Source organism: Eschrichtius robustus, chromosome 2 (assembly GCF_028021215.1).
Source record: "Eschrichtius robustus isolate mEscRob2 chromosome 2, mEscRob2.pri, whole genome shotgun sequence".
NCBI classification, from domain to species: domain Eukaryota; kingdom Metazoa; phylum Chordata; class Mammalia; order Artiodactyla; family Eschrichtiidae; genus Eschrichtius; species Eschrichtius robustus.
The window spans coordinates 128,163,878-128,191,574 of record NC_090825.1 but is presented as its reverse complement, the minus strand read 5'-3'; the positions used below and the strand labels follow the sequence as shown (position 1 = coordinate 128,191,574).

The 27,697-nt window shown below is 46.0% G+C and overlaps 1 protein-coding gene across 1 annotated transcript in view; it reads left to right on the top strand.

The window, feature by feature from the left end:
• GLRA1 (glycine receptor alpha 1) overlaps positions 1 to 27,697 on the top strand; it is a 105,369-nt gene that overhangs the window by 77,202 nt on the left and 470 nt on the right. Inside the window, exons 4-8 of the mRNA XM_068534891.1 lie at positions 5,187 to 5,410; positions 8,383 to 8,465; positions 9,700 to 9,837; positions 12,330 to 12,544; positions 21,611 to 21,757. Coding sequence (XP_068390992.1) covers positions 5,187 to 5,410; positions 8,383 to 8,465; positions 9,700 to 9,837; positions 12,330 to 12,544; positions 21,611 to 21,757 — 807 coding nt within the window. The remainder of the gene's footprint in view (positions 1 to 5,186; positions 5,411 to 8,382; positions 8,466 to 9,699; positions 9,838 to 12,329; positions 12,545 to 21,610; positions 21,758 to 27,697) is intronic.

Here is a 27,697-nt window from a genome sequence, read left to right as displayed (position 1 = left end):
TCTGTCCTTCCTCCTCACACATCACTGGCCTCCTTTCCAGCCAAAATTAGATATTATTCATATCTCAGAACAACACCAGATCTAGAGATGCTAACTTCAGGAGGATGAAACAACCTGATAGGGGCCATTTCAAATGCCACCTTCTCCCCAAAATCACTTCCAGATTCACCCAACCTGCCTGGAAGTAATCTCAACGACTTGAAAGCAATATCTAATAGCAGCTTGTTAGAACCCCTTCTGACCCTTATCACTTTCAGTTTTGTATGTTAGATTTGTGTCCATACCTTGCCTTGCTTGCTAGATAATCTGAGCTCTGTGAGGGTAGAAGCCAAGACCTGAGCCTCTGCTCTCACCGTTCTCCCACTGGGCCTCATAAGTGTTTATAGAGTTGAATCAAGTTTAGAGAAGAAACATCCCTTTAACGGCTGGAAGGCTGAGACTTAGGAAGGTATAAGAATCTGATTCTTCATCCTCCTCTTGGGTGATGGCTCTTGGTTCTGACTGCTGTGGGCACACATCTTGCCCTCCACGTCCTCTTCCCACCAACACACCCACCAAGCTCTTAGCTCTTTCCTACTAAAGCACCTCATGCTTCCTATTTCACCACAACACTGAGTTTAGAGGAGTTTGCTGGGAGAGGTTACAGTCTGAAATTAGACATAACGGGGGCGGGGACGGGGGGGGGGTGGGTAGGGCGGTGCACACAGGAAGCCTTCCATACATGTTTGTTGAATGATAGAACGAACGAATGAATGAGTTAATACTCTACCTTGGTCTCGCAAGCAGGGAAGTTGCCCAGTTTCCAGAAATCAAGCCATCAGGGAATCTCAGAGGCAAGAGTAGAGAGTGGGTGCTAGAGCCTGCTGAGCCAGAGCTCTGCCAGTCCCGCCCCCTCGGACTTAGAAGATGGGCCACCTTGAGGGTCAAGGCCTGGAAGCCAGCTACCAGAGGTGGGACCTGAGGTTCTCAGCTGGAGAACTCCAGGGCTGCTCTTCCAGCCTCTGAACCTGAACGTGGACCCCCAGCAGGTCGAACACTGACCAGAGTGACTGTAGAGCCAAGTAAGCAAAACGGCATTTGGCTTTCAGCCTGTTACAACAGTTACATTGGTCCCTTCCAAACGGCATTTCCCGCTGCTGTTTACCAACCGGGGAGGAGAAAATCGATGCAGCAGGTCGTCTGGGGAGCGGGTGCTGAGGGGAGAAGGGGGCACTGGGAGAAGGGGACAAGTGGCCTGAGGACACCAGACACAGTCTCCACAGCTCTTACCCTCACTTCTCATGAATCGCTTCAAAGCGAGACCCTATGGTTTTCATTTTGTTTTTCTCCTTTTAGGTGACGTATGTTTCTATTTTTTTATAATCGACATGCATTACTTCTGTGATAGGAAAAATAAAGTATATTTAAATATCAGTAGTAAAATGCAACTGTTAACAGTGTCCTTCCCTACTTAAAATTCTTCGAAGACTCCACATTAGTCCCAGGATGGAGTCCGCATTCCCCAGGACAGCTTGCTCGGCGCTGCATGCTTCCCCCGCCTCCTGCCCTCACTCATCTACTTGCTCTTCTGTCCGAAGCACCGTGCTCTTGCTTTGTCTCTAGGCCTTCACAGGTGCAGTTTCAACTGCCCAAAATGCTTTTCCTTTTTGGCTCTGCCATATTTGGTCTCACCTTAAATATCACGTCTTCCTGGCACCTTCCCTGACCGCCACCTCCAAGTCTAGATGGGGAGCCTGCCTTCTGTATCTCCCGAGTGCCCTGTACCTAATCCCCAGCAGAGCCCAATCTCTGTGTGGTGTAAGCGCTACACCACTGTAGGCTCTGTGACAGCATAAACATGTCTTTCTTGTTCTCAGCGTGTTCTCCAGTGCCGAGAACAGTGCCTGGCACTTAGATGCTCCGTTAAATGTCGCTGGAAAACACAAAACTAATAACGATCACCTATTAGATTTGGAAGGGTTCTTAGAGACCATCTAGCCTAACTCCTCCTTCTAACAGTGGGGCCCGGAGAAGTAAATCCAGATTTTAATCCCAGGTCTTTTCTGAATTGCTATGTGGCCTTGGACAATGCCTCCTCTCTCTGATCCTCAGTCTCTCCAGCTATAAAATGGGGAAAGCTCTTCCTACTCCAACTTCTTCCGGCTCTGCCTCCCCCTTCTCCTCCTCCTCCTTCTCCTGGGTGTTGGGTAGCTCCAGGTACACGGACTGGGTGAGTAGGTAGGATGGTGCAAGAGAAACATAAGGTCAGGTTTATCCTCTCAAATTGTTGCCCGTCAAGCTGAGGAGATAAGACACACACAGCGAGGTAGCGCTAAATTAAACGTTTCTGGCGATTCCGTTTTGCTAGGAGATCAGAAAAGGAAGAAATCAGGGAAGCCTGGGGGCATCAAGCCTCCTGCAGGAGATAAGGCTTAAACTGAGCAGGCAGTGGGGGTGAGAGAAGAGGCTCCCCAGCACAGAACCGGCCATCCACAGCCAGGGGACGTAATCAACAAGTGCTCACTAGAAGGTTGGGCTGATGTGGATTCAGATTCCAGCTCTGCTGCTTACTAGCTCAACCTTTCCAAACCTCAGTTTCCTTAACCTCACTATGAGAATCTGAATGTCTAGCTTGCAGGGGTTTTGTAAGGATTAAATGTATGTGACACTATCTAGAACAGTGCCTGGTGCCTAACAGGCCATTTTAAGAAATGCCACTTCCTTTTCTTCTTTCCAGCCACATAAACTGGCTTGACATGTTGCTGGCAAGAACATCAGAAGTACAGCTGGGGTTTGGGGACTGAAGGCTTTTTCTGTCCAACCATTCATAGTCTGTTTACTCTGACATGACTCCTAGTGCCTCATCTCTCCCTCCCTCCCTCCCTCCCTCTCTCTCTCTCTCTCTCTCTCTCTCTCACACACACACACACACACACACACACACACACACACACACAAACACATGCACTTCATGTAAAATCCACAGGACAAACAGAGGCTGTTTCTAATCCCTGATGGGATGGGGCCAGGTTGGGAGTTATTACAATCAAAAGGGAAGACAAAGAATCAACCTCCAGTCTGGCCTGAAGTTTTCCGTCCACCGCGGGACTTGTAAGATAGGAAATTTTTTTTTAACATCTCTATTGGAGCATAATTGCTTTACAATGTTGTCTTAGTTTCTGTTGTATAACAAAGTGAATCAGCTATACCTATACATATATCCCCATAGCTCCTCCCTCTTGCATCTCCCTCCCACCCTCCCTATTCCACCCCTCTAGGTGGTCACAAAGCACCGACCTGATCTCCCTGTGCTGTGCGGCTGCTTCCCACTAGCTATCTATTTCACATTTGGTGGTGTATATATGTCCATGCCACTCTCTCACTTTGTCCCAGCTTACCCTTCCCCCTCCCCGTGTCCTCAAGTCCATTCTCTACGTCTGCGTCTTTATTCCTGATTACGAGACCAAATGTCATTTTCTATGGGGCTGGAGGGAGAGGCTTCAACTAAGTTATAGAACTGTCCCATAAGACGTCTTGGAACATTTCAGGAAGCTACTAATATTCCTGTAGGCAAACAGAATGTGGGAGGAAGTGGCAGGGCGGGGAGCGTAGGGGGCAGAAGGGCTGTTTGCTTCAGTCCATTCTTGCTGATGACAGATCGAGGGTGATCAGGATTTAGGGGCAGCACCCCAAAAGAAAATATAGCATAACCTCCTTTATCCTGCACCTTCAGAGAAAAAGCAGCAGCAGGTGCTTCCGAGCAGAGATTATTCCCTGAAGGAGAACATTTAAAGTTGGACTTCAACTGAGGTTATTAATCTTCTAGGGAACTATAAACCCTCTTGGGAATCCAACAGAGAGAGCTATACCCTTCTTCATAGGAAAACACAAATACACCCCAAATTCTACTTGCAATGGAATATTCACGGGCCCCAAGTTTACAACGTCTCTCTAACAAAATTTAAAACTTTTCTTAATGGAAATATTTCTTAACTTCATTACCCAGTTTCCCACCGTGGAGACCTACCACAAATTGCTTCTCAGGTTGTGAATGGGAACTAAATGGATTCTTTCAGTCCCTCTAAGACCCAATGAACAAATCCTCAGCTAGGAGTCAAGGCACCTGGGCTTCAAAATCAACTCTGCTCTGCCTTTTCAGAGAGACACAGCCAGTCTCAACTCTCTCTAGATTTCAGTTTCCTCATCTGGAAAAAAAAAAAAAAAGGTGGGGAAGGGGGTAGTTTTGACTAGGACAGCAATTTCTAACCCACATTCTGTAGAAGATGAGCGTCATGCACAAAATAAAAGAGTTCTATGGCCAAAATAAATCAAGGAAATGTTGCATAGTCTATTCCCCTCTTGGAGATGCACACAACTCCTTAGCATATTAAGGTCTCTGAGAAGTCCTGCCATAAAGAAATCTGATACATTTGGTTTAATCAAACATTTCCCTACGTGGTTTGATAGTGACTTTTTTTGTCCCATCAGAGAGCATTTAACTTAGCGCTGGGTTCCAGTAAGATGTGGCATCTATTAGTCCTCCCCAAACAAACAAATCAACACGTTATAGAAGGTAACAGAAGGCCGGTATTAAAACAGAGTGGTGTGAACCCTAAGACCAGCAGAACACTATAAAATCCTTCCACCCAACTTTCCTTCACTGCTTGGGAATTGGGCAAAATAGTGTGAATGCTCAGGCATCAGCTTTTAGACTTTTCTTTTGTTCCTTCAATCTGTCTAGAATAGTGACTCTCAAACCTTAGTGCGCATAAGAATTACTGCACTGATGGGGTTGATAATAAAAGGGGGACTTCAGCTTTATCTGTGATGTATTAGTTCTCTTATCTAATAAAAACTGAAGCAAACACAACAAAATGTTAACAGGATGATAAACAGGTGTTTATTACATCAGTATGAACTTCATTTTTAAAATTTTTCAGAAGAAAGAATAACATTTAAATAATCTCAGTTCAAAGTTGAATATACTTAATAGGGCATCTAGAGAATTTTCAGGGATAATTATGACTGCCCTGATTTTTGCCTGATGCACAGACTTTACGTCTCATCCCCAGGTAAGATGCAACCACACTCTGATAGCATCCCCCAGAAGGGGCTTTGGGAAGCGCTGACCGAAAGCACCTGGGCCCTCCAAGATGTGACATCCCAGGGCCTAACTCTGAGTCCACCTCCTTATCTCCTGGCTGTAGGACTATAGGGTCAACATCTTCCTACGGCAGCAGTGGAACGACCCCCGGCTGGCCTACAATGAATACCCGGATGACTCTCTGGACCTGGACCCATCCATGTTGGACTCCATCTGGAAACCTGACCTGTTCTTTGCCAATGAGAAGGGGGCCCACTTCCACGAGATCACCACGGACAACAAACTGCTGAGGATCTCCCGGAATGGGAATGTCCTCTACAGCATCAGGTGAGTTCTGTACAGGCTCGTCCCCTCCATCCTCAGGACACACCTTGTGGGAGCAGACACTCAGAGGAGGGCCAAACAGAGGTGAACAGGCCCTGACAACCGAGCATCTTTACAGAATAGGCAGAGCCAGCTCTGCAGCTTACACTCAGCAAGTAAGAATAAAATACCACGGGAACTCCTAGAAGCGAGTAGTTCATTATAACCGGTGGGGGGGGGGGGGGACCAAGGAAGCATCCTAGAGAGGGAAAGTTAAAGTTAGGCCCCCAAGCTTACCCAGAATTTCAATAAAACAAGATGGGAAAAGAATATTCAAAGACAATGCTGACCCCAGGAACGTTCGGTTACTCAAGACGAATAAATTCCAGAGAGCTGCTCTACAGTTAACAATACTCTACTGTACATTTAAACACTTATTAAGAGGGTGGATCTCATGTTAAACGTTTTTATCATAATTTTTAAAAATAGCCGAGCAAAGGCGCAAAGTGTGAAAAATCACAGCAACTTCAACATAAATGGCCTGCCAGGTGGACGGTGCTGCTCACAGGTATAAGCCAGGGCTGCCCCTTCCCTTCTATAAAGCCTTTCTATCCTCTACTCCTTGCACTGAGTCTGCTGGGACTCCCTTCCCCAGTTGGGGGATATCCTGCATACACTGGTTATGGGCAAACTTTCAGAGCTTCCTGCCACGCTCTGCACCCCTCCCAACCCACCTAATTCTCAGTCTCCTCCCCCAAGGCATGGAGAGAAGGACCAATGTCCATGTTATATCCTTACTATGTACCATTCACTGGGAATTTACCTACTAGGCTCAGACTTTATATGTATTATTTATACTCCTCCTAACAACCCTATGAAGTAGGCTTTAATATGCCCACTTTGCAGATTAGACAAGTGAGGATCTGAAAGTTTAAGCAACTTGCCAGAGTTCCCACAGCTACATAGTAGCAGAACCTAGATTCTAATCTGTTAGTGTGCACCTAATGCCCACTCAGAGCCTAGAAGAACAGTGCAGAGCATTCAATAGGCACTCAAATATTTGATGAATGAATGAATATGTTTTTATTTCAAAGAGCTTAAAGGGACACTGGTCCTACTACTACTGTGTAGCACAGGGAACTCAGCTCAATGTTATGTGGGAGCCTGGATGGAAGGGGAGTTTGGGGGAGAATGGATACGTGTATATGTATGGCTGAGTCGCTTTGCTGTGCACCTGAAACTATCACAACATTGTTCATCGGCTATACGCCAATATAAAATAAAAAGTTTAAAAAAACAAAAAGGGGGGGACACTGGTCCTAAATGACTCTCCTGCCCCTCCAGTCCCTCAGGGGAATATATCTTTTTATTTCCATTAGGACATGAGCTTTACGTGTCCAAGCCCATTGGAGAGGCCACACAGATCCTAATCCCCAAAGGTGACTGGATTCAGAGTCTCCCCTGAGAGCAGGCTGGGTGGGAGAGGGGACTCAGGGACCTCAGCAGGTAAAGGAGGCACCATGGAAGGGCAGACTGGGAGGAATCCGAGGCCAACACGGCCTTGCTCACCCATTGCCCGCCCCACCCAGCGCGCATCCAGACTGGAAGGGTGCCGGGCTCAGGATGGCCACCGAGGCCCTGGCTGGCTTGGATTCTGCTGCAGCCAGGCTCAGTTTCATATCTCCAGGAAGCTAAGCCCCAGTGCAGCATGACAGAAGGACAAATCAGCAGAAAGTGATGTTCCAAGGTCATTCAACTTCAGGAAATTCACCCAGTGTGACGGCTGCCCCACTTTGGAGCTTTTATCTCTAGAAATTCAACTGCGTGCACTTTCCCTTCCCTTCCCCCTCCTTCTCCCGCTCCCTCTTTCCCCTCTTCTTCCCCTCCCTCTCCCTGCCCTTTCCCTCCCTGCTTCTGCCTTGTGCTTAAAGGGCCCGCATCCACAGCCGTGGGTGAGAGCTGGAGGGGGAAGCTCGCGCCAGGCCGTGGGCCTCACCACGTGGGGCCGAGGTGCCAGCAGCTAAGCCCCACAAGACCACCAGTTAGGGGTCTTCGGGTATTGAGGTTGGCTTTTCAGGATAGCAGGGCTAGAAAGCCCGCCAGCAAACACACGAGCTCAAAATCCAAAGGCCAGGAGACGTGGTTTTGAACCCTGGCTGAGCCATCAGCTGGCTGTGTGACCTGACACGCCTCCCCGCCTAACCTTCTCTGCATCCCAGTTTTCTCACCTGTCCAGTGCAGGAGTTGGCCTGATGATCTGAGTCTCTTTGGCCTCCACGAGCCTTTCTTCTCTGTTCCCTGCAGCAGGGGCTCAGATGCTGGCAAAACCTTTCAAGCTGAAGCCTTGCATCGCAGCTGAGCTGCAGACCTTGGATTCTGTTAAGGGGACTCCCTCTGGTTCTGAGGCTGCAGTCTCGGCCAGGGCTGAACAACCCAAAATAAACAGCTAGCCCAGACGCCTGGAGCAACCACCACTCCCCAACTGACCCCAGCAGGAGCCCGTAGACGCGAGTCAGCTGTGTTGGACACCCAGCATGCAGGGAGCCTCTTGGAAATCACTTTTGATGAGCCCAGTGTGTGAAGGGAGAAGCCAAGAACCACCTGCGCACCTGCTACATTCAGGTGCACCTGGGGATACCTGAGGCCTGGTGGTGCTCAATTTAAAATTCAGGCTCTGCCCTACCTGAGGGCTCTACAGAAGAGAAGGGATGGAGGTAGCCCATGGCCTACAGGCCTTCAGGCAACTTGCTAAAGGCAAGTTTCTAGAAGCCAGACAGACGCCAAAGAAGCCCAGAAGTTCCACTGACTCTGTGTGACTTTAGGCAACCTATTTTCTCTCTCTGATGTGGAAATATACATATATTATTTCAATAAACACTGGTTCCCTAGCCTCCTTGGCCTTTCCTAGATAACTGATTTTCCAGTAGTAACTGGAACGGAGGCACAGCTTCTCTGGTTTGTGGATCCAGCATCATACGATTCCTTTCTCTTCCCAGAATCACCCTGACACTGGCCTGCCCCATGGACTTGAAGAATTTCCCCATGGACGTCCAGACGTGCATTATGCAACTGGAAAGCTGTGAGTCCCTTGCATGAGGCCTCTAAAAGAACCAGACTCTCCTATCCCCATGGGACCAGCAGAAATTCCCACACAGCTGCTCCTAACCACTGAACCCCAGGAGATTACTGTAATAGCCCGAAATACCAGATGAGGGGCTTTGCTCTTAGAAAACGCATTAGAAATATAACGTCCCTAACATTGTCTAACTGAAGGTCAGCTCTGGAGCCAGCAGCATTCTCCAAAGAGGCACTGTTCCATGTCCCCCGGGAACATGCTCACCAGGAATGGAGGAGCAATAGCTTGAATAAGTCATGGTCCTTGAACTCACAGGGATGCTCACTCCAGCAGGGGAGAGAGAGGTCTTCCGCACAAATAACTCTAAGGCAGGCAGCAAGTGGTAAGTGTGTGGTTAGACGTACAAAATGCTGTGGCCTCAAGGCAGAAAAGTGCACTTCCTTCTGACTGGGAAGGAGACAGGGTATGGAGAAGGCTTTATGGAGGAGATCACAGGTGAACCAAGATTTTAACAGATGGGGTAGCTCACTTCTTTGATTGCAAACACAGAAACCAATCTGACTCATGTAAAGAATAGAATTAAGTGGAAGGACATAGGGGTTCCACATGGACTTGAAAGAAAAGCTAAAGTACAAGAACCAGGCCAGAGCATTTAGGCAACAGGAACTAACAGACCACCCCCTTGGAGCACCACCTCTGAGGAGAGTCTGCACCAGCCAACTCCGAACCCTTTGTCACTTTTTACTCAACAGTCAAAGTCCTGGGGCAGAGAGTCTGATTGGCCTAGTTGAGTCACCATCTCACACCTTGGCCCCCAACTGATAGCCCCGCCAGGACAGCATACCATACGGTCATTCCCCAGAGGGAAATCTGCTGGGGGCACAAGAGGGGGCTTGCAAGGATGGTGCACAGGCAAAAATAGCAGAGGGCAGCTGAATCTGACCATGGGACTGAGGCGTGTGGGCAAGAGGACGAGCTAAGGTGGGAGGCTTGGAGGGGGGCGGTAAGAGAGGTGGAAGAGCTGTGGGGTAGATGTCAACAGCGAAACCAGCTTTAACCTCTCATGTGGGGAGAAAAAAACAGCAGCAGCAACATAGTCTCATGAGTTCCACTGAGTGTCTGATGCCTCTCTGCTTCTAACGTGCTTCATGCTAGACGCCCTTCCTGAAGCACCCCTGACATGCTTCAGATAAGAGCTTCCGGGCGGTGACTGCTCCTTCTTCTGATCCCATCCCAGTTGGATACACCATGAATGACCTCATCTTTGAGTGGCAGGAGCAGGGGGCTGTGCAGGTGGCAGATGGACTGACTCTGCCCCAGTTTATCCTGAAGGAGGAGAAGGACTTGAGATACTGCACCAAGCATTACAACACAGGTACGTGCGAGGGCCCACCTCAACCCAGCCAGGGCCAGAGGTCATTGCAAACATTCATTCAGTCACTGATCCAACGGATCTTCCGAGGTACCCGTGGTGGATCTATCTCCGTATTTATTACCTAGTGGTTAAGAGAATGTCCCTTGAAACCAAACAGTGGCTCCCACGCTTTCTTCCTGTGAGTTCTGGGACAAGTAACTTGAGCTTGGGCCACATCTCATTACAAGGGGAGCTGGGAGATACAGTCTCTTTTCCAGGTAGCAGTATGTCCAGCTCAGGACGGACCCTGTCCCTAAGGCAGAAGGGAGAGCTGACAGTGGGAGGACATCTAGCAGTGTCTATCACAGAGGGACTGGCATTTCTTTTTTTTTTTTTTTTTAAGATTTTTTTTTTTTTTTTTTTTGATGTGGACCATTTTAAAGTCTTTACTGAATTTGTTACAATATTGCTTCTGTTTTATGCTCCGGTTTTGTTTTTTGGTTTTTTGGTTTTTTTGGCCGCGGGGCACGTGGGATTTTAGCTCCCCGAGCAGGGATGGAACCTGCACTCCCTGCATTGGAAGGGGAAGTCTAAACCACTGTACCGCTGGGGAAGTCCCGGGACTGGCATTTCTGAGAGGGCAAAAGCACAGAGAATGTTCACATTAGACCTCAGTGGGGAGCTGGGAGCTGGCACTGAGGATTAGTAAACAGTGAAGTTGGAAAGGGTCCCCTGGACTGAGCTATGAGGAGGGAACCCCACTTTTTAGCTCAGCTCTCTATCTCCCATGCCTAGCCCGGCATTTATTGGAAGGTTGAACACAGGGATGAAGTGGGGCCGGATCAAGACTGGCTTTGCCTGCCCTGTTTCAGGCTGGGAAGGAGCTGATGGAACATTGTGGACAAACGGCAGTCAGTTAGTGTGCCACGCTGGGGAGCTGGGCCGGGGGCTGCTGTCTGAACCCAGCCAAGTGGAGTGGAGGCACCTGACAGGCTGGGACAGGGGCCCAGGAGAAGAGGAGGTGAAGGCGAGGGGTTCAGAGAAACCACTGTGGGTTCTGATGCAAGTAGAAAGCCCAGAAAAAAAAGCAGGCAGCCTGGGTGCTGGTCTGTTTATCTCCAGTGACCTCGGAGATATCTTAGAACCTTCAAAAATACTCTCTTCATCCCTGGGCAAGCTGAGACTCAGAGACAGTATCCAAGGGGGACTGGTTCCAGGACCCGCCAAATTACCAAAATCCAGGGACGCTCAAGACCATAGTTGGCCCTACTCACTGAAGGATGCAGGGCCCACAGATACAGAGGGCCAACTGTACTCTCATTAGCCGTGAGTCCCCATGAATCAAATAATCGCAACAGACTCTCACATACCACGGCCCTTTACTGTTTACACAGCGTTTTCTCATTCATCATCTCAGTTGCCCTTCACTATACACATTTAAGCGAGAGCTGAGTTCTGGGCTAGCTCTGTGGATTCAAGGAGAGAAGACTGGCAAGGCCCTGTCCAGATGGAAGGTGCTGTCCAGGGAGCTGTAGAAAATCCCCTGGTAACTGTGCATCAGTGGACTGGAGCTAAGATGCCACCATGGGATGGCCCAGCCCAGTTCCAGGGATTCACAGACTGGGAGAAGACGAGCTGTCCACAGTCTGGTGCAGAGGACAGAGAGAGAGAGAGTGAGATCAACTTGCCTACTAAGTCAGTGTACTATGCCTTAAAGGCTCTGATGATCACGTGAGGAGAGCTGAAGGGACACAGGAAAAACAGAGCACTCCGCCTAGGGGAGACTTCACAGTTAAACTGCCATAAAGGAGAGGGAGGATTTCTTTGGCTGGTTGTGGGGCGGAAGAAGGGCCTTCCGGGCAGAGGGATTATCAGGCTCAAAAACTCAGGAGTGTGAAGATACAGAGGATGATCAAGGCAAGGGATGGAGTGTAGGGGGTCACGAGTAGAGTAAAGAAACAAGGGAAATGGGGTGGAAACAGGCTAGAGCTCGACCGTGAAGGGCAGACTAAAGAGTTTGAACTTTTCCCTGTAGGTAATGGGGACTTTCTTGTATGGGCAGAGGTGGAAGGAGAGAAAGGTTCTACAAGAGGAAGTAACAGAAATGAGTCACTTCTGGGGAACATAACTGGCAGAAGGATAGAGAACGATCCACTTGGGCCCACTCTTAGCAACAAAGTAGTGTTGACGGGGATGACGGCAAATGCCATTCTGAGCGTTAACCGTTTGTGAGGACTGTGCTAAGTTCTTTATAGGCATCATCTCATTTTACCGTCACAGTAACCATGAGTGACCATAGGAGGCTGGTATTATTGTTATCATTACTGTTATCATCATTATCATTATCCCCAATTTACCAAAGATGAGGAAACTGAGACACGGAAAGATGCACACACTCACCTAAGGACACAGCTAGTGTGAGGCTGAACCAGGACCCCAGTCGAGGTTGCTCTGACCTCACAGCCTTGCTCCTATCCAAGGCTACCTGGCCTTCCCACTGTCATTTCTTGCAGGCAAGTTCACCTGCATCGAGGCCCGGTTCCACCTGGAGCGGCAGATGGGCTACTACCTGATCCAGATGTACATTCCCAGCCTGCTCATTGTCATCCTCTCGTGGATTTCCTTCTGGATCAACATGGATGCTGCCCCAGCCCGCGTGGGCCTGGGCATCACCACCGTGCTCACCATGACCACCCAGAGCTCAGGCTCCCGAGCATCCCTGCCCAAGGTAAGTCCTACTGCCCAAGAGCACGGAACACCAGGACAGATAAGGAGGACACACCTCTCCCTTCCCTGCCTGAGATAAGGCGAGCGCAAGGAATTAGTCACTATTTCTTTTTTTGTTTTTTGTTTTTAAACATCTTTATTGGAGTATAATTGCTTTACAATGGTGGGTTGGTTTCTGCTTTATAACAAAGTGAATCAGCTACACATGTACATACATCCCTATATCTCCTTTTTTTTTTTTTTTTTAATTTTTAAAATATCTTTATTGGAGTATAATTGCTTTACAATGTCGTGCTAGTTTCTGCTGTACAACAAAGGGAATCAGCTATACGCATACAGATATCCCCGTATCTCCTCCCTCTTGAGCCTCCCTCCCACCCTCCCTATCCCACCCCTCCAGGTGGACACAAAGCACCACGGAGCTGATCTCCCTGTGCTGTGCGGCTGCTTCCCGCTAGCTATCTATTTTACATTTGGTGGCGTATATATGTCCATGCCACTCTCTCACTTCGTCCCAGCTTACCCTTCCCCCTCCCCGTGTCCTCAAGTCCATTCTCTACCTCTGTGTCTTTATTCCTGTCCTGCCCCTAGGTTCTTCAGACCTTTTTTCTGTTTTTTTAGATTCCATATATATGTGTTAGCATACGGTATTTGTTCTTCTCTTTCTGACTTACTTCACTCTGTATGACAGTCTCTAGGTCCATCCACCTGACTACAAATAACTCAATTTCATTTCGTCTTACGGCTGAGTAATATTCCATTGTATGTATGCGCCATGTCTTCTTTATCCATTCATCTGTCGATGGACACTTAGGTTGCACCCATGTCCTGCCTATTGTAAAGAGAGCTGCAATGAACATTGTGGTACATGACTCTTTTTGACCTATGGTTTTCTCAGGGTATATGCCCAGTATTGGGATTCCTGGGTCGTATGGTGGTTCTATTTGTAGTTTTTTCAGCAACCTCCATACTGTTCTCCATAGTGGCTGTATCAATTTGCATTCCCACCAACAGTGCAAGAGGGTTCCCTTTTCTCCACACCCTCTCCAGCATTCATTGCTTGTAGATTTTTTGATGATGGCCATTCTGACTGGTGTGAGGTGATACCTCATTGTACTTTTGATTTGCATTTCTCTAATGATCAGTGATGTTGAGCATCCTTTCATGTGTTTGTTGGCAATCTGTATATCTTCTTTGGAGAAATGTGTACTTAGCTCTTCTGCCCATTTTTGGATTGCGTTGTTCGCTTTTTGATATTGAGCTACATGAGCTGCTTGTATACTTTGGAGATTAATCCTTTGTCAGTTGCTTCATTTGTAAATACCTTCTCCCATTCTGAGCGTTGTCTTTTCGTCTTGTTTATAGTTTCCTTTGTTGTGCAAAAGCTTTTAAGTTTCATTTGGTCCCATCTGTTTATTTTTGTTTTTATTTCCATTTCTCTAGGATGTGGGTCAAAAAGGGTCTTGCTTGTGATTTATGTCATGGAGTGTTCTGCCTATGTTTTCCTCTAAGAGTTTGATAGTGTCTGGCCTTACATTTAGGTCTTTAATCCATTTTGAGTTTATTTTTGTGTATGATGTTAGGGAGTGTTCTAATTTCATTCTTTTACATGTAGATGGTCCAGTTTTCCCAGCACCACTTATTGAAGAGGCTGTCTTTTCTCCACTGTATATTCTTGCCTCCTTTATCAAAGATAAGGTGACCATATGTGCGTGGATTTATCTCTGGGCTTTCTACTCTGTTCCACTGATCTATATTTCTGTTTTTGTGCCAGTACCACACTGTCTTGATTACTGTAGTTTTGTAGTATAGTCTGAAGTCCGGGAGCCTGATTCCTCCAGCTCCGTTTTTCTTTCTCAAAATTGCTTTGGCTGTTCGGGGTCTTTTGTGTTTCCATACAAATTGTGAAATTTTTTGTTCTAGTTCTGTGAAAAATGCCATTGGTAGTTTGATAGGGATTGCACTGAATCTGTAGATTGCTTTGGGTAGTATAGTCATTTTCATAATGTTAATTCTTCCAATCCAAGGACATGGTATATCTCTCCATTTGTTTGTATCATCTTTTTTTTTTTTTTTTTAAACTTTATTTATTTATTTATTTATTTATTTATTTATTTATTTATTTATTTATTTATTTATTTATTTATGGCTGTGCTGGGTCTTCGTTTCTGTGCAAGGGCTTTCTCTAGTTGCGGCGAGCGGGGGCCACTCTTCATCGCGGTGCACGGGCCTCTCACTGTCGCGGCCTCTCTTGTTGCGGAGCACAGGCTCCAGACGCGCAGGCTCAGTAGTTGTGGCTCACGGGCCTAGTTGCTCCGTGGCATGTGGGATCTTCCCAGACCAGGGCTCGAACCCGTGTCCCCTGCATTGGCAGGCAGATTCTCAACCACTGCGCCACCAGGGAAGCCCTGTATCATCTTTAATTTCTTTGATCAGTGTCTTATAGTTTTTTGCTTATAGGTCTTTCGTCTCCTTAGGTAGGTTTATTCCTAGGTATTTTATTCTTTTTGTTGCAATGGGAAATGGGAGTGTTTCCTTAATTTTTCTTTCAGATTTTTCATCATTAGTGTATAGGAATTCAAGAGATCTCTGTCATATGAACGCTTGATGCCTCATTCTGCTTTACTCTCCTTTAATGCTAGGTGCTGTGTTCCACTACATTCACTACAGTCACTGGAGCCACATCCCCCATTACTCACTCATCACCAGACACAACATTCTGCTCTGGTGTTAATGCCAGATGCCATACTCTGCTCCCTTCGGCCTCATGTTAAGTGCAACATTCTGCACCATTTCCAATGCAATACTGCACTTAACATTGTTTTGATACAGAAAAAAATTGAAAGAATATAAAACGAACACCCTAAAAGCCTTCACCTCGATGCCAATGGTTATCATTTTGCCCCATTTACTTTATTTCTATTTAAAGGTAGGTAGGTAGGTAGGTAAGTAGATAGATAGATGCAACTTTTGCTGCATCATTTGAAGGTTACAGACATGACAATTCACCTCTAAATAAGGAAAAAGATCACAATGATATTATCACATCTAAAAAATTAACATTAATTGAATAAGTATTAATGAATTAGAAATAATTCCATAATTTCATCTAATATAGAACCTTTAAATTTTCCCAATTGTCCAAAAACTGTCATCAATGGACATGGATCCAATAAACATTCATACTGCATACAGTTGCTCTTTTAATCTAGAACAGTCTCCCCTCTGTTTTTTGTTTTTCATGACGACTCTTCCATTAACTCTTTTTTTTTTTTTTGGCTGCATTGGGTCTTTGTTGCTGCGCATGGGCTTTCTCTAGTTGCGGTGAGCAGGGGCTACTCTTCCTCGCGGTGCACCGGTTTCTCATTGCGGTGGCTTCTCTTTGTTGCGGAGCATGGGCTCTAGGCGTGTGGGCTTCAGTAGTTGTGGCACACAGGCTCAGTGCTTGTGGCTCGTGGGCTCTAGAGCATAGGCTCAGTAGTTGTGGCGCACGGGTTTAGTTGCCCTATGGCATGTGGGATCTTCCCGGACCAGGGCTCGAGCCTGTGTCCCCTGCATTGGCAGGCGGATTCTTAACCACTGCGCCACCAGGAAAGTCCCTCTACCATTAACTTTTAATGTGAGACATGACATTCTACTCCACTTGCCATCTACACTAGACACCACTCTCTCCTCTATTCATCCTCACAAGAAAACTCAACAATCTGCCCTTTGCACTATTAATGCTAGATTTTGCATTCTGCTACATTTACTGTAAAAGCTTGAAACCAAATTCTGTTTACTGTTACCAACTGACAACACTTTCTGCTCTGTTCATTTGCAACAGCAGGAGTAATATTCTGCTTCCTGTTCCTTATGTTAGGCTCAACATGCTGCTCCACTCTCTATTAATAGTCGATGCTACATTCCCCCTCACTAGACTCAACATTCTACTCCACTCATCGTTAACACTAGACTTGATACTGGGCTTCGTTTGCTATTACACTCAACCTGACATTCTTCCCCCTTCGCTTTTTGTAAAGCATAAAATTCAGTGGCATTTAATATATTCACAAAGTTGTACACCCTCAGCACTATCTAATTCCAGAACATTTTCATCACCCCACAAAGAAACCCCCATATTCATCAACAGTCACTCCTTGTTCCCCACTCCCACCAGCCCCTGGCAACCACTAATCCACTTTCTACCTCTATGAATTTGCCTATCCTAGACATTTCAGCTAAGGGGAATCACACAATATGTGCACTTCTATGACTGGCTTCTTTCATTTAGCATAATATTTTCAAGGTTCATTTATGTTGTAGAATGTATCACTACTTCATTTCTTTTTATGGCTGAATAATATTCTATTGTATGGATATTTCACATTTTGTTTATCTATTAATCAGTTGATGGACATTTGGGTTATGCCACTTTTTGCCTATTTTAAATAATGCTGCTATGAACATCTGTGTACAAGTTTTTGTGTGGACATATGTTTTCAACCCTTATAAGTATATACCTAAGAGTGGAATTGTTGGGTCATATGTAATTATACGCTAAAGTTTTTGAGGAACTGCCAAACTATTTTCCAGAGTGGCTACACCATTTTATAATCCTGCCAAAGTTCCAATTTCTCCACATTCTCGTTAATGCTTGTTATTCTATCTCTTTGATTATAAATATCTTAATAGAAGTGAAGTGGTATCTCACCGTAGTTTTGATTTGCATTTTCTGAATAACTTAATAATGTTGAGCATCTTTTCATGTGCTTATTGACCATTTCTGTATCTTCTTTGGAGAATCTATTCAAATCTCTTGCCCCACTTTTTAATTGGGGTATTTCCCTTTTTATTGTTGCGTTGTAATAGCTCTTTGTGTATTGTGGATTTAAAATTAAAACCCTTATGAGATATGTGATTTGCATATATTTTCTCCCATTCTATGGGTTGTCTTTTTACTTGATAATGTTCTTTATGCACAAAAGTTTATAATTTTGATGAAGTCTAATTTATATTTTCTGTTGTTGCTTGTGCTTTTGGTGTCGTACTTAAGAAACTAATACCTAATCCAAGATCATGAAGATTTACACGTACATTTTTTTCTAAGAGTTTTATAGTTTAGCTCTAAATATAGGGTTTCGATCCATTTTTGTTTATTTTTGTATATGGTATATGGAGGGATATCATTCTTTTGCACGTGGATATCCAGTTATCCCAGCACCATTTGTTGAAAAGACTATTCTTTCCCTCCACTGAATTTATGTTCTTCTCAAAAATCAATTGGCCATAGGTGTATGGATTTATTTCTGGACTCCCAATTCTATTCCATTGATAAGTATATTTATCTTTATGTCAGTATCACTCTCTTGATTACCATAGCTTTATAGTGAGTTTTGAAGTTGGGGAGTGTGAGTCCTCCAACTTTGTTCTTTTTAAAGATTGTTTTGGCTATTCTGGGTCACTTGCATTTCCATATGAACATGAATATAAATTTTAAGATCAGCTTGTCAATTTCTGCAACAACAGTAAAAAGGAATTTTAGTTAAAAATGCATTGAGTCTATATAGGAATTTGGGGAGTATTGCCATCTTAATAATATTAAGTCTTTCAACCCATGAACACAGGATGTCTTCCCATTTAGGTCATCTTTAATTTCATCACACTGCTTTCTAGACCCCATGGTTTCTAAAGAGAAATCAGCTGTTAATCTTATTGAGGATACCTTGTACGTGATGAGTTGCTTTTCTCTTTCTGCTTTCAAGATTCTTTTTCTTTGGCTTCTGACAGTTTGATTATGGTATGTCTAGGTGTGGATCTCTTTGAGTTTATCTTGCTTGGAGTATATTGTGTTTCTTAGATGTGTACATTAGTGTTTTTCATCAAATTTGAGGAAATATTTGCCATCATTTCTTCAAATATTCTGCCTCTTTCTCTCTCCTCTTCTTCAGAAATACCCATCAAACATACGTTAGTGCACTTGATGGTTCCCCACATGTCTTGTCTCTGAGGCTCTGTTCATTTTTCTTCATTCTGTTCCCCAAACAGGATAACCTCAAGTTCATTGATTCTTCTTCCGATTCACTAATTCTTTTTTCTGTCTACTCAGATATGCTGTTATCCTCTCTAGTAAAATTTTCAGTTCAGTTGTTTTACTTTTTAACTCCAGAATTTCTATTTGGTTCTTTTTTGTAACTTCTATTTCATGCTCTACTTGGTGAGACTTTGTTGTCACACTTTGTTTTTTTGTTTGTTTGTTTTTGTTTTGGCCAGGCTGCCCAGCTTGTGGGATCTTAGTTCACTGACCAGGGATTGAACCCATGGCCCCTGCAATGGAAACGCAGAGTCCTAACCACTGGACGGCCAGGGAATTCCCTCTCATACTTTAGTTGTGTAGACAAGGTTTCTTTCAGTTGTTTGAACATATTAAAAATGTAACTGATTTAAAGTCTTTGTCTGTTAAGTCCAACATCTGGGTTTCCTCAGGCACAGCTTCTTTTTTTTTTTTTTTTTTTAATTTACTTATTTATTTTTGGCTGTGTTAGGTCTCGTTTCTGTGCAAGGGTTTTCTCTAGGTGCGGCAAGCGGGGGCCACTCTTCATCGTGGTGCGCGGGCCTCTCACTGTCGCGGCCTCTCTTGTTGCAGAGCACAGGCTCCAGACACGCAGGCTCAGTAGTTGTGGCTCATGGGCCTAGCTGCTCCGCGGCATGTGGGATCCTCCCAGACCAGGGCTCGAACCCGTGTCCCCTACATTGGCAGGCAGATTCTCGGCCACTGCGCCACCAGGGAAGCCCAGGCACAGCTTCTTTTGACTGCTTTTTTTCCTATGTATGGGCCTGACTTAGTCAGTCCAGGCTTCTATAACAAAGTACCATAGACTGGGTGGCTCATAAACAACATAAATTTATTTCTCACAGTTCTGGAGGCTTGAAGTCTGAGATCAGAGTGTCAGCATAGTCTGGTTCTGGTGAGGATCCTCTTCCAGCTGCAAACTGCTGACTTATTGTTGTATCCTCACATGGCAGAAAGAGAGTATGCTAGCTCTCTGGACCCTTTTTATAAAGGCACTAATCCCACTCATGAGGGCTCCACTCTCATGACCTAATTACTTCCCAATGGCTTCATCGCCAAATACCATCGCATTGGGATTAGGATTTCAACATATGAATTTTGGGAGGACACAAACATTCAGTCCATTGCATTCGCCGTATTTTCTTGTTTCTTTGTATGTCTTAGATTTGTTGTTGAAAATTACACATTTTACATTATACAATGTGGCATCTCTGGAAATCAGATTCTCCTCCCTCCTCAGGATTTGTTGTTGTTTCTTTGTTTAATAACTTTACAGAACTAATTCTGTAATGTCTGTATTCTTTGCTGTGTGGGGCCACTGAAGTCTCTACAGTTAGCTTAGAGGTTAGCTAAGAATTTAAGAGATTTCCTTAAATGCCTGAACCCAATAAATCTCCCAGCCTTTGCCTAGGGGCTCTGTGTGTGTTAGGATATACTTTCAACACTCAGCCAAGCAGTTTACAACTTTGCCTTAGCCTTTACTTCCTGTTTATTCAGAGTTGAGTGCTAAGAGCCTTCTCAGGTCTTCCCTGAGCATACGCACAGGCCTAAGAATGTGCATAGATTCCCAGGAATATATCATAGCTTCCTAAAGCCCTCTATGGACAGCTCATTCCCCAGATTTTCCTTTTATACTTTTTGCTCAACCTACTGTTTGCCTCAACTGTTACCAACTGCCTGGGGCTGATGTAATGTTCAACACTTGCCAATGATTGTTTTCAACAAATGCCCTCAAGGAAAAAGCTGTTCACACTGGACCAGCTCCAAGTCAGGTCAAATAAAGACAGCCTTGTGAGTGGGATCTCTCAGAGAACCACAAAACTGGTCAAATAACAATTCCCTGAGAATGCAGCTTTAAAGAAGCTCCTACTCTGTTCTTCCCCATGCAGTGGCTGTCAGGATACTCGTGTTCACCATGCTTGCAGGCTGTTGGATTTCAAAGCTAGCACAGAGCTGGGGATGAGAGGATGGGAATAGGGCAACTTAAAACACCACAAAGCCCCAGGGGAAATAAAAACGTACATCCGCACAAAAGCTTACACACCGATGTCCACAGCAGCTTTACTCATAATAACCAAAAGGTAGAAACAGCCAAAATTGTCCATCAACTGGTAAATGGATCAACAATATGTGTTATATCCATACAATGGAATATTATTTGGCCATAAAAAAGAATAAAATACTGACACATGCTACCAGATGGATGAATCTTGAAAACATTATGCTAAGTGAAAGAAACCAGTCATAAAAGGCCACAAATTGTATGATTCCATTCATATGAAATGTCCAGGACTGCAGGAAGACAACTGGGGGAATAAGGAAATGATAGCTAAAAGATAGCAGGTTTCTTTTTGAGGTGATGAAGACGTTCTAAAATTGACTGTGATGATGATTGCACATATCTGTGAATGTATAAAACCGTTGAATTGTACACTTTAAATGTGTAATGATATGTGAATTATATCTCAATAAAGCTGGGGTTTTTTAATGCCATGAAGCTTGATGTTCTTACTGAGATCCAGCTGATTTTCTTAAATAAATGCTTACAGGATTGCCGTTAGACTTGGATTAATTAACAGAGTTCTGAAAAAAAGTTGGTTCTGACCGTTTTTGACAGTTGCTCTTATGGGGAGAGAGAGTTTTTGAAGATCTTACTCTGCCATTCGCACTGACATCCTCCACTTACTTTTAACCCTAGGTACAAATTCTGTTCCTATTTAGAGCTTTAGTTTAAATACCACATTCTGTTCCACCAAACAATAATGCTAGACACACCGTCCCCCTCTCTTTAGTGCTCTTCTAGGCACCATGTTCTTTTTTCCCCAATATTCTGTCCAGCCTTCTTGATGCATTTCTCTTCTGCACCCTCCACCCTAACATCCCAGCAGAGAGGGGACAGCAGTGAGTGAGTGATGGGGGAGGGGGTCCTAACGAGCAGAAAACATTCCTCGGTACTCAAGACTTCCCTCTGCTCTCTCCTCACTTCCCTGTGCTCTTCCCCCACCTCCGCTCCAGGTGTCCTATGTGAAAGCCATTGACATTTGGATGGCCGTGTGCCTGCTCTTCGTGTTCTCAGCCCTGCTCGAGTACGCCGCTGTCAACTTTGTGTCTCGGCAGCACAAAGAGCTGCTCCGATTCAGGAGGAAGCGAAGACATCACAAGGTAGGCCTTTGGCTTGCTCCTGGCGGCAAACGGAAGAGTGCCAGGCAGCCCTGTCTTGTGATACTTGTTTCACTGGACCATCCTTCTCAGTGGGTAAAGCAGGCACAAAATAGGGGTCAAAGTTCTGGAAGTCCTAGCTTCCCCTCCCATAAACAATGCCCTGATTGGGTCTATAGGCAGATAGTAACACTAACTATCAGGTTACACCTGAAGACAGAACTGATGGAGCAAACACTGACCGTGTCAAGATAGAAACTAGCTGTAAACCCAAAGCATGGCAGGCAGAGGGGGTGTCTGTTGGTGTTTTCTACAGGGTGGAAAACATTTCAGTTATTTCAATGGGCCTGATTCCAGAAGGGATTTGCACCACAAAAGGTGAGATCTCAAGAGTAGAATGTCCAGTTTCCAGGCCTTTGTTTCCTACTTCCAAGAAAAGGGCATCCAGCAAGATTCTCCCCCAGAGTGGATCCTCTCACCTTATGAGGAATTGAATAAAGAAATACTTGGCACACCACCTCTGAAAAGTCACCAACCTCTGTTAACTCAGAGGTTGTGTGTGTCCCAGCCAACAAGCGCCACTGGGGAGCATGCAGCCTGTGGGAGAAAACTGGCTCCACATCCTGGTGCATAACTACTTCCCCAGGAGACCTTTCTCCTGCGGATCAGAGAAGCTGCTTTTCTCTCCAACCTCATCTTCACATCACTTCCTCCTTTGCTCTCTGAGCACCATCTACACTGGCTTTTTTCATAGTTCCTCAAGCACACGCACAGGACGTTAGGCGTCTGGTTCTCTCCTCCTGGGTTGCTCTTCCGGTGCACTTTGCCTGCTATGAACCCACTCATTTTCCAGTTCTCGGCTGAGGACATCTTTCCTTGATATCCTAGTCAAGGTTAGGTCCTGTACTGAGGTGCGTATGCCAGGCTGTTAAGTATGGTCGTGCAGGTTGTATCCTACAAGGGCCCCCAGCCAAGGAGGTGCTCTTCTCTAAATCCTGCCCCGGCGTGGACTCTATCAGCCAGAGGAAGGGATCTCGATTCATACACCCCAAGAGGCGGATGCCTTTCTGCTAATTTGCACAAAGACACCGTTTATGCCAGCGAAGACCATACTCTAGCTGAACTCAGTTTCTTTCCTTCTGAACATTTATCTTGGGTTATAATTATGCATTCAATCATGTGATTGTTTACTGCGCATCGTCCACTGAATGATAAGCTCCCTCAGGGCAGAGACCCTGTCTCCTCTTGCTCAGTGCTACATCCCTGGTGCTTAACACAAGGCCTGATAGACAGTGAACATGCAACAGGCATTTGTTGAACAAATGGACAAAGGGATAAAAACCTAATGAAAAAAGAGGAGACCTGCCAGTCACAGAGGTTACCTGGAAGTGTTTCCAGCAATGGATAAGGACAACCAGGGGCTCATACACTCTGACCTGTCAGGCCACACCACATACCTGCCACACACCAAGGCCCTAGCTGCTTTAGGTTGACCTACTGAAAACAGCTGTCTACCGAGTTACAAGGTGCTGTGACAAAGGACTCTGCCTCTTTGGTATGTGATTTTCAGCTAGCCTCTTTTGGGGCCCGGCTTCTCCATCTGTAAAATGGACTAAGTGGGTATAATGGGGGACTGTGGTGAAGATGAAATCAGATGCCAAAGTAGCTTTAAGTTTTGTTCCTGCCACACAAGTGCCAGGGATTAAAATGATTCCATAGGCACAGATTTCCCTCAGTATGTTTCTTCAACAGCAGCAGTCTGATTCAATTAACTTCTAGCAGTTAACCGCAGGCGGCAGGCAGACGTTCCGAGACCGAAGATGCCCATGGGAGTTAGGATATAACCTGCGCTGGAAGAGGAAACCATCTTGGGTGCAGCGAGCCAGACAGGACTTCTTGAAAGACCCTAGTTTTAGTCCTTCCATTACTGTCCACCAGATACCTAGCCTCTGTCTCTTAACATAGTCTAAACAAGGAACTGACCAAACACAACTATCTCTGGGATTTACTTTTTATTTTCCCTTTCTCCCCCATAGGCTAGCGTTTTCTGCATTTCCCTCTGCTAAAAGAAGTTCAAAAATTTGTTGCAGAGACAGTTATTTGGGAAGATTACGTCCAAAATATTTGACTGGCGCCAGCCCACTAGACTGTGCCCTGCACAACTCCAGGGGGCAGCATTTACAGAGATGAAAACGTGAATGAAGCTCCTTGCAGATATGTAATATGCAGGGCCTACAGTACTTCCAAAGGCTGCCTTCACCCTTGCCAAATGCCTACCAGTTTCATACACTAGAGGAAAACAAAAGCTTTGTTTTACCTCTGGCCAGGTAAAGTGTGCCTAAGGCCACTATGCAGATTTGATCAGATTCCTCTGCTCGGTTCCTTCCTCATTCTCTCACAGCACGTTGGGTGCTGGAAGAGCTCTCAGAGAGCATCCCATCCACTCCTCCTGTGAGGTGACAACAGAGAGGAGGGGCAAGTTACCAGGATCCTGGAGACACTGATGGCAAAGGCAAGGTGGCCTTCCAAGACCCATGGCTATTCTCAAAACACTGACCATATACCACCAGCTGCTGCTTATCTGTTCATCAATGTTTCCATCCTGAAGCAGATAAAAATAGTCCTGCATTTATTAGATCTTAAATAGGAACTAAGATTTATCCCAAGGCGGAGGTCAAAAACTGGTAGCTAGAAGGTCAAATTTGCCACGCAAATATCTTTAAGTTTTTAAGCAGTGTCTTAAAAATCTGGAAGGAAGTGCCAGCATTCAAAAGTCACACTTCTAGTTTCACTCAAAACATGGCAGCCTCTGGTCCCACTGGAGTCACAATCCCACGTGGTACAAGTGCACTGCAAATGCCTTTAGGTAGGGAATGCATTCCACAGCCCCAGGCTCACTTCATCACTCATTTCTCCTGCCTGGCCCCTGGTGTGCATCTGAATTAGCGTGACCTTCCTTGTGCCCATGGGCTCTGAATTTGGCACAAATGTCAGAAACTACAAGGACGCAGAGTCGGGCTCACCATAAAGAAGAGGTTCCTTGGAGTAAGGCCCTCTGGATGCGGCTTGTACACTGGTAGTGTACAAGCTAGAACCGCAGGGCCCTAGGGGGTTTTAAGCCCCAGATGGTGAGTGAAGAGGAACTAGCTATATGCCCGAGTTTCTCGGAGCCTGTGCTCTTGGCCAGGCTCCTCAACTCCCACCATCCTCCCATGTTACCTCATTTGCTGGGCAGAAAGCATCTGGTCCTCGAATTTCCTGGCCAGCCTCATTAGTCAGATTATTAGGAAACCTCTGTGAGCCTCACTGGGCAGGCACACTACCAACCTCCCTGGGCTCTAGGGTAACTATCAGATTTCCCCTGCTCCAGCCCCACGCAGCTCCAGGTGCAGTTGGGCATTCATTTCCTGCCATCTGCTGGCTCAAATAGGAATAGCAAGCTTTTGTCCAGTCACTTCTAGGGAATTCCCTTTCTCCTGGATACAATGTGAAATTCATCATCTTCTTACCAGATGAGGCCTCCACACCTCCATCCCATCCCCTCTCATGCTTAATAGATGAAGAAGGCAGAGAATAATTTCCCAAAGCTATACAGAGAGTTAACTTGGGCCTCCCCCTGCATAACTGGAGCCCTGCGAGAAAACATTTTCAAGCACCCACTCCCACCCACCCCACCACAGCGGGGGGGGGGCCGATTTATACTGATAAGCAACAGAGTCGGAGCCAGCCCACTTCCAGGCACAGGGTCCAGTGACTTGGCCAGCCTCCCCCAACTCCTCTCCTCGGCTCTGGCACAAACCCTCTAGTTGTCCTGCCCGTAGACAAATATTTGTTGAGCACCGATCTGCCAGGCACTGGAGCCCATCTTCTTTCCCTCACTTCTGCAACATGGGTGTTGGACCAGATTCAGTCATTTGCAAAAGATTTCTTGAGCATTCATCGTATGTGTCAAATCCTCCTGGTGCTAGCAAACGTACGGATACCAAGGGGGGAAGGTTGGGAGTGGGATGAATTGGGAGATTGGGATTGACGTACACACACTACTATGTATAAAATAGATAGCTAATGAGAACCTATTGCACAGTACAGGGAACTCTACTCTATGCTCTGTGGTGACCTGAATGGGAAGGAAATCCAAAAAAGAGGGGATATATGTATTTGTATAGCTGATTCACTTTGCTGTACAGCAGAAACTAACACAACACTGTAAAGCAACTATACTCCAATTTAAAAAAAAAATCCTCCTGGTGCTAGGAATACAACCGCATTTAAATTTTAAAAAAAGGTTGGTGGGTGGGGAAGCTGGGATTGGAGAGGATATACAAGTAAAGGTTTAGTCAACAAACATTTGCAGAGTTTTGAACTTCTGCCCAGGAAATATATTCATGACAGACTTTGCCTCTGACTTCATGGAGTTTACAGTCTAATGGAAGAGACAGACATTAATCAGGGAAAACAATGGGATAAGGGCTTTAAAATACAAAAAAGGAAAAAGAGGGAGGGATGTAGAGGGAGCTTATGGAGCACACAGCAGGGACACCTAGCCTATCCTCGGGCTCAGGGAAGGCCTCTGAGTAGGAATTAGTTCAGGGAAAGAGAAGGAGATGGAAGCAGGGGTGCGGCTGGGAGAGTGTTCCAGCAGAGAGACCCACCTTCCCAGAGGCCAGAGTGAAAGAGGAGTGCAGCACTTTCCAACAGATGGAAATATCACAGGGTGGCTGGAGCACAGAATGCCAGACGGAGATATGCAGACAGGACTGCCCAAATCGTCTAAGGCCTTGTCACCATGTAAAAGTTTTAATTATCCTCAAGTCAGTGGCAGCCTATTAAAAAGTTCTAAGCAAAAGATGACCAATAAGATTTATGTCGTAACAACCAAGATGGGTTGGAGGGGGCTGGGGGGGAGATGGGAGGCAGGAGGGAAACTAGGCTAGACGTCATCACAAGCCCAGATGGGGAGCCAGGATGGAGTGGCAGGAGCAGAGCTGGACAGGCACGGGGGCCCCTGGACTCCGCCTCCTGTTCTCTGCCGGCCCTGCCCCTCACAGGAACAAGCAGGAGACAGGGAGGCTACCCGAAGAGCTCTCGCTCTCTAGGATGGCAGAGTGAGCCGATAAAACCCCCCAGAGCCACACACTGAACCAGTAGCCCAGCTGAGACTCTCAGCGTGCCTCAGACCTCACAAGGAAGGACCACAAAGCCGGACATGATGAGAGCAGACAAGAGTGTCTCCACGATCCAGATGAGGAGAAGAAAAAGCGAGGCGGGTGAGGGAAGCAGACATTTGGGTAGTGAGCATGAGGCAGGGAGGGGGGAACATGCAACACAACAGGCAGGGGTGCAGAGCATAGGGTGGGGGAGAGGGGGAAATCTGCAAAGGTAAGTCGGAGCCAAATGATGAAGGGCTTGAATGATAACTTGATAAAAATCCAGAGGTATGTCTGAGGTCACACCTGCCAGGGATACAGGAACATGGAGGTAAGAAGCAGCTGTGGTGCCCTGGCTTGTGAGGGGAGGTGAGGCCCACAGCCCTTGCTCCCTCCTGGGCCGTTCACTCCCTCCCCCAACCTACGCACAGAAGACCTTAACTGGGGAATGGGGTGGGGGGAAGAGGGCAAGGAGGCAACAGAGGCAAAGCAGGGGATCTCTCCAAACTGTCCCCTGGATTTCTAACAAAACAGCGTTCAGAGTATCCGCTCATCTATAACCTCTGATGGTCGAAAAACACCTTGAAATAGTGGAGTGAATCTTATTCCCACTTAAAGGAAAAAACGAAATTAAAAAACTCTTTGAGAGTCACAGAAGGAAGTCTTCCAAGGAAGTGACTTGTGTAAGGTCACACAGCCAGCAAGTGACGGAGCAGAGACCTGAACACAGGTCTCCAGACTCCACGCCGCACTCCTATCCCCTGGTTTGCATCTGTTTCGGCACGTGAGTGGCGCC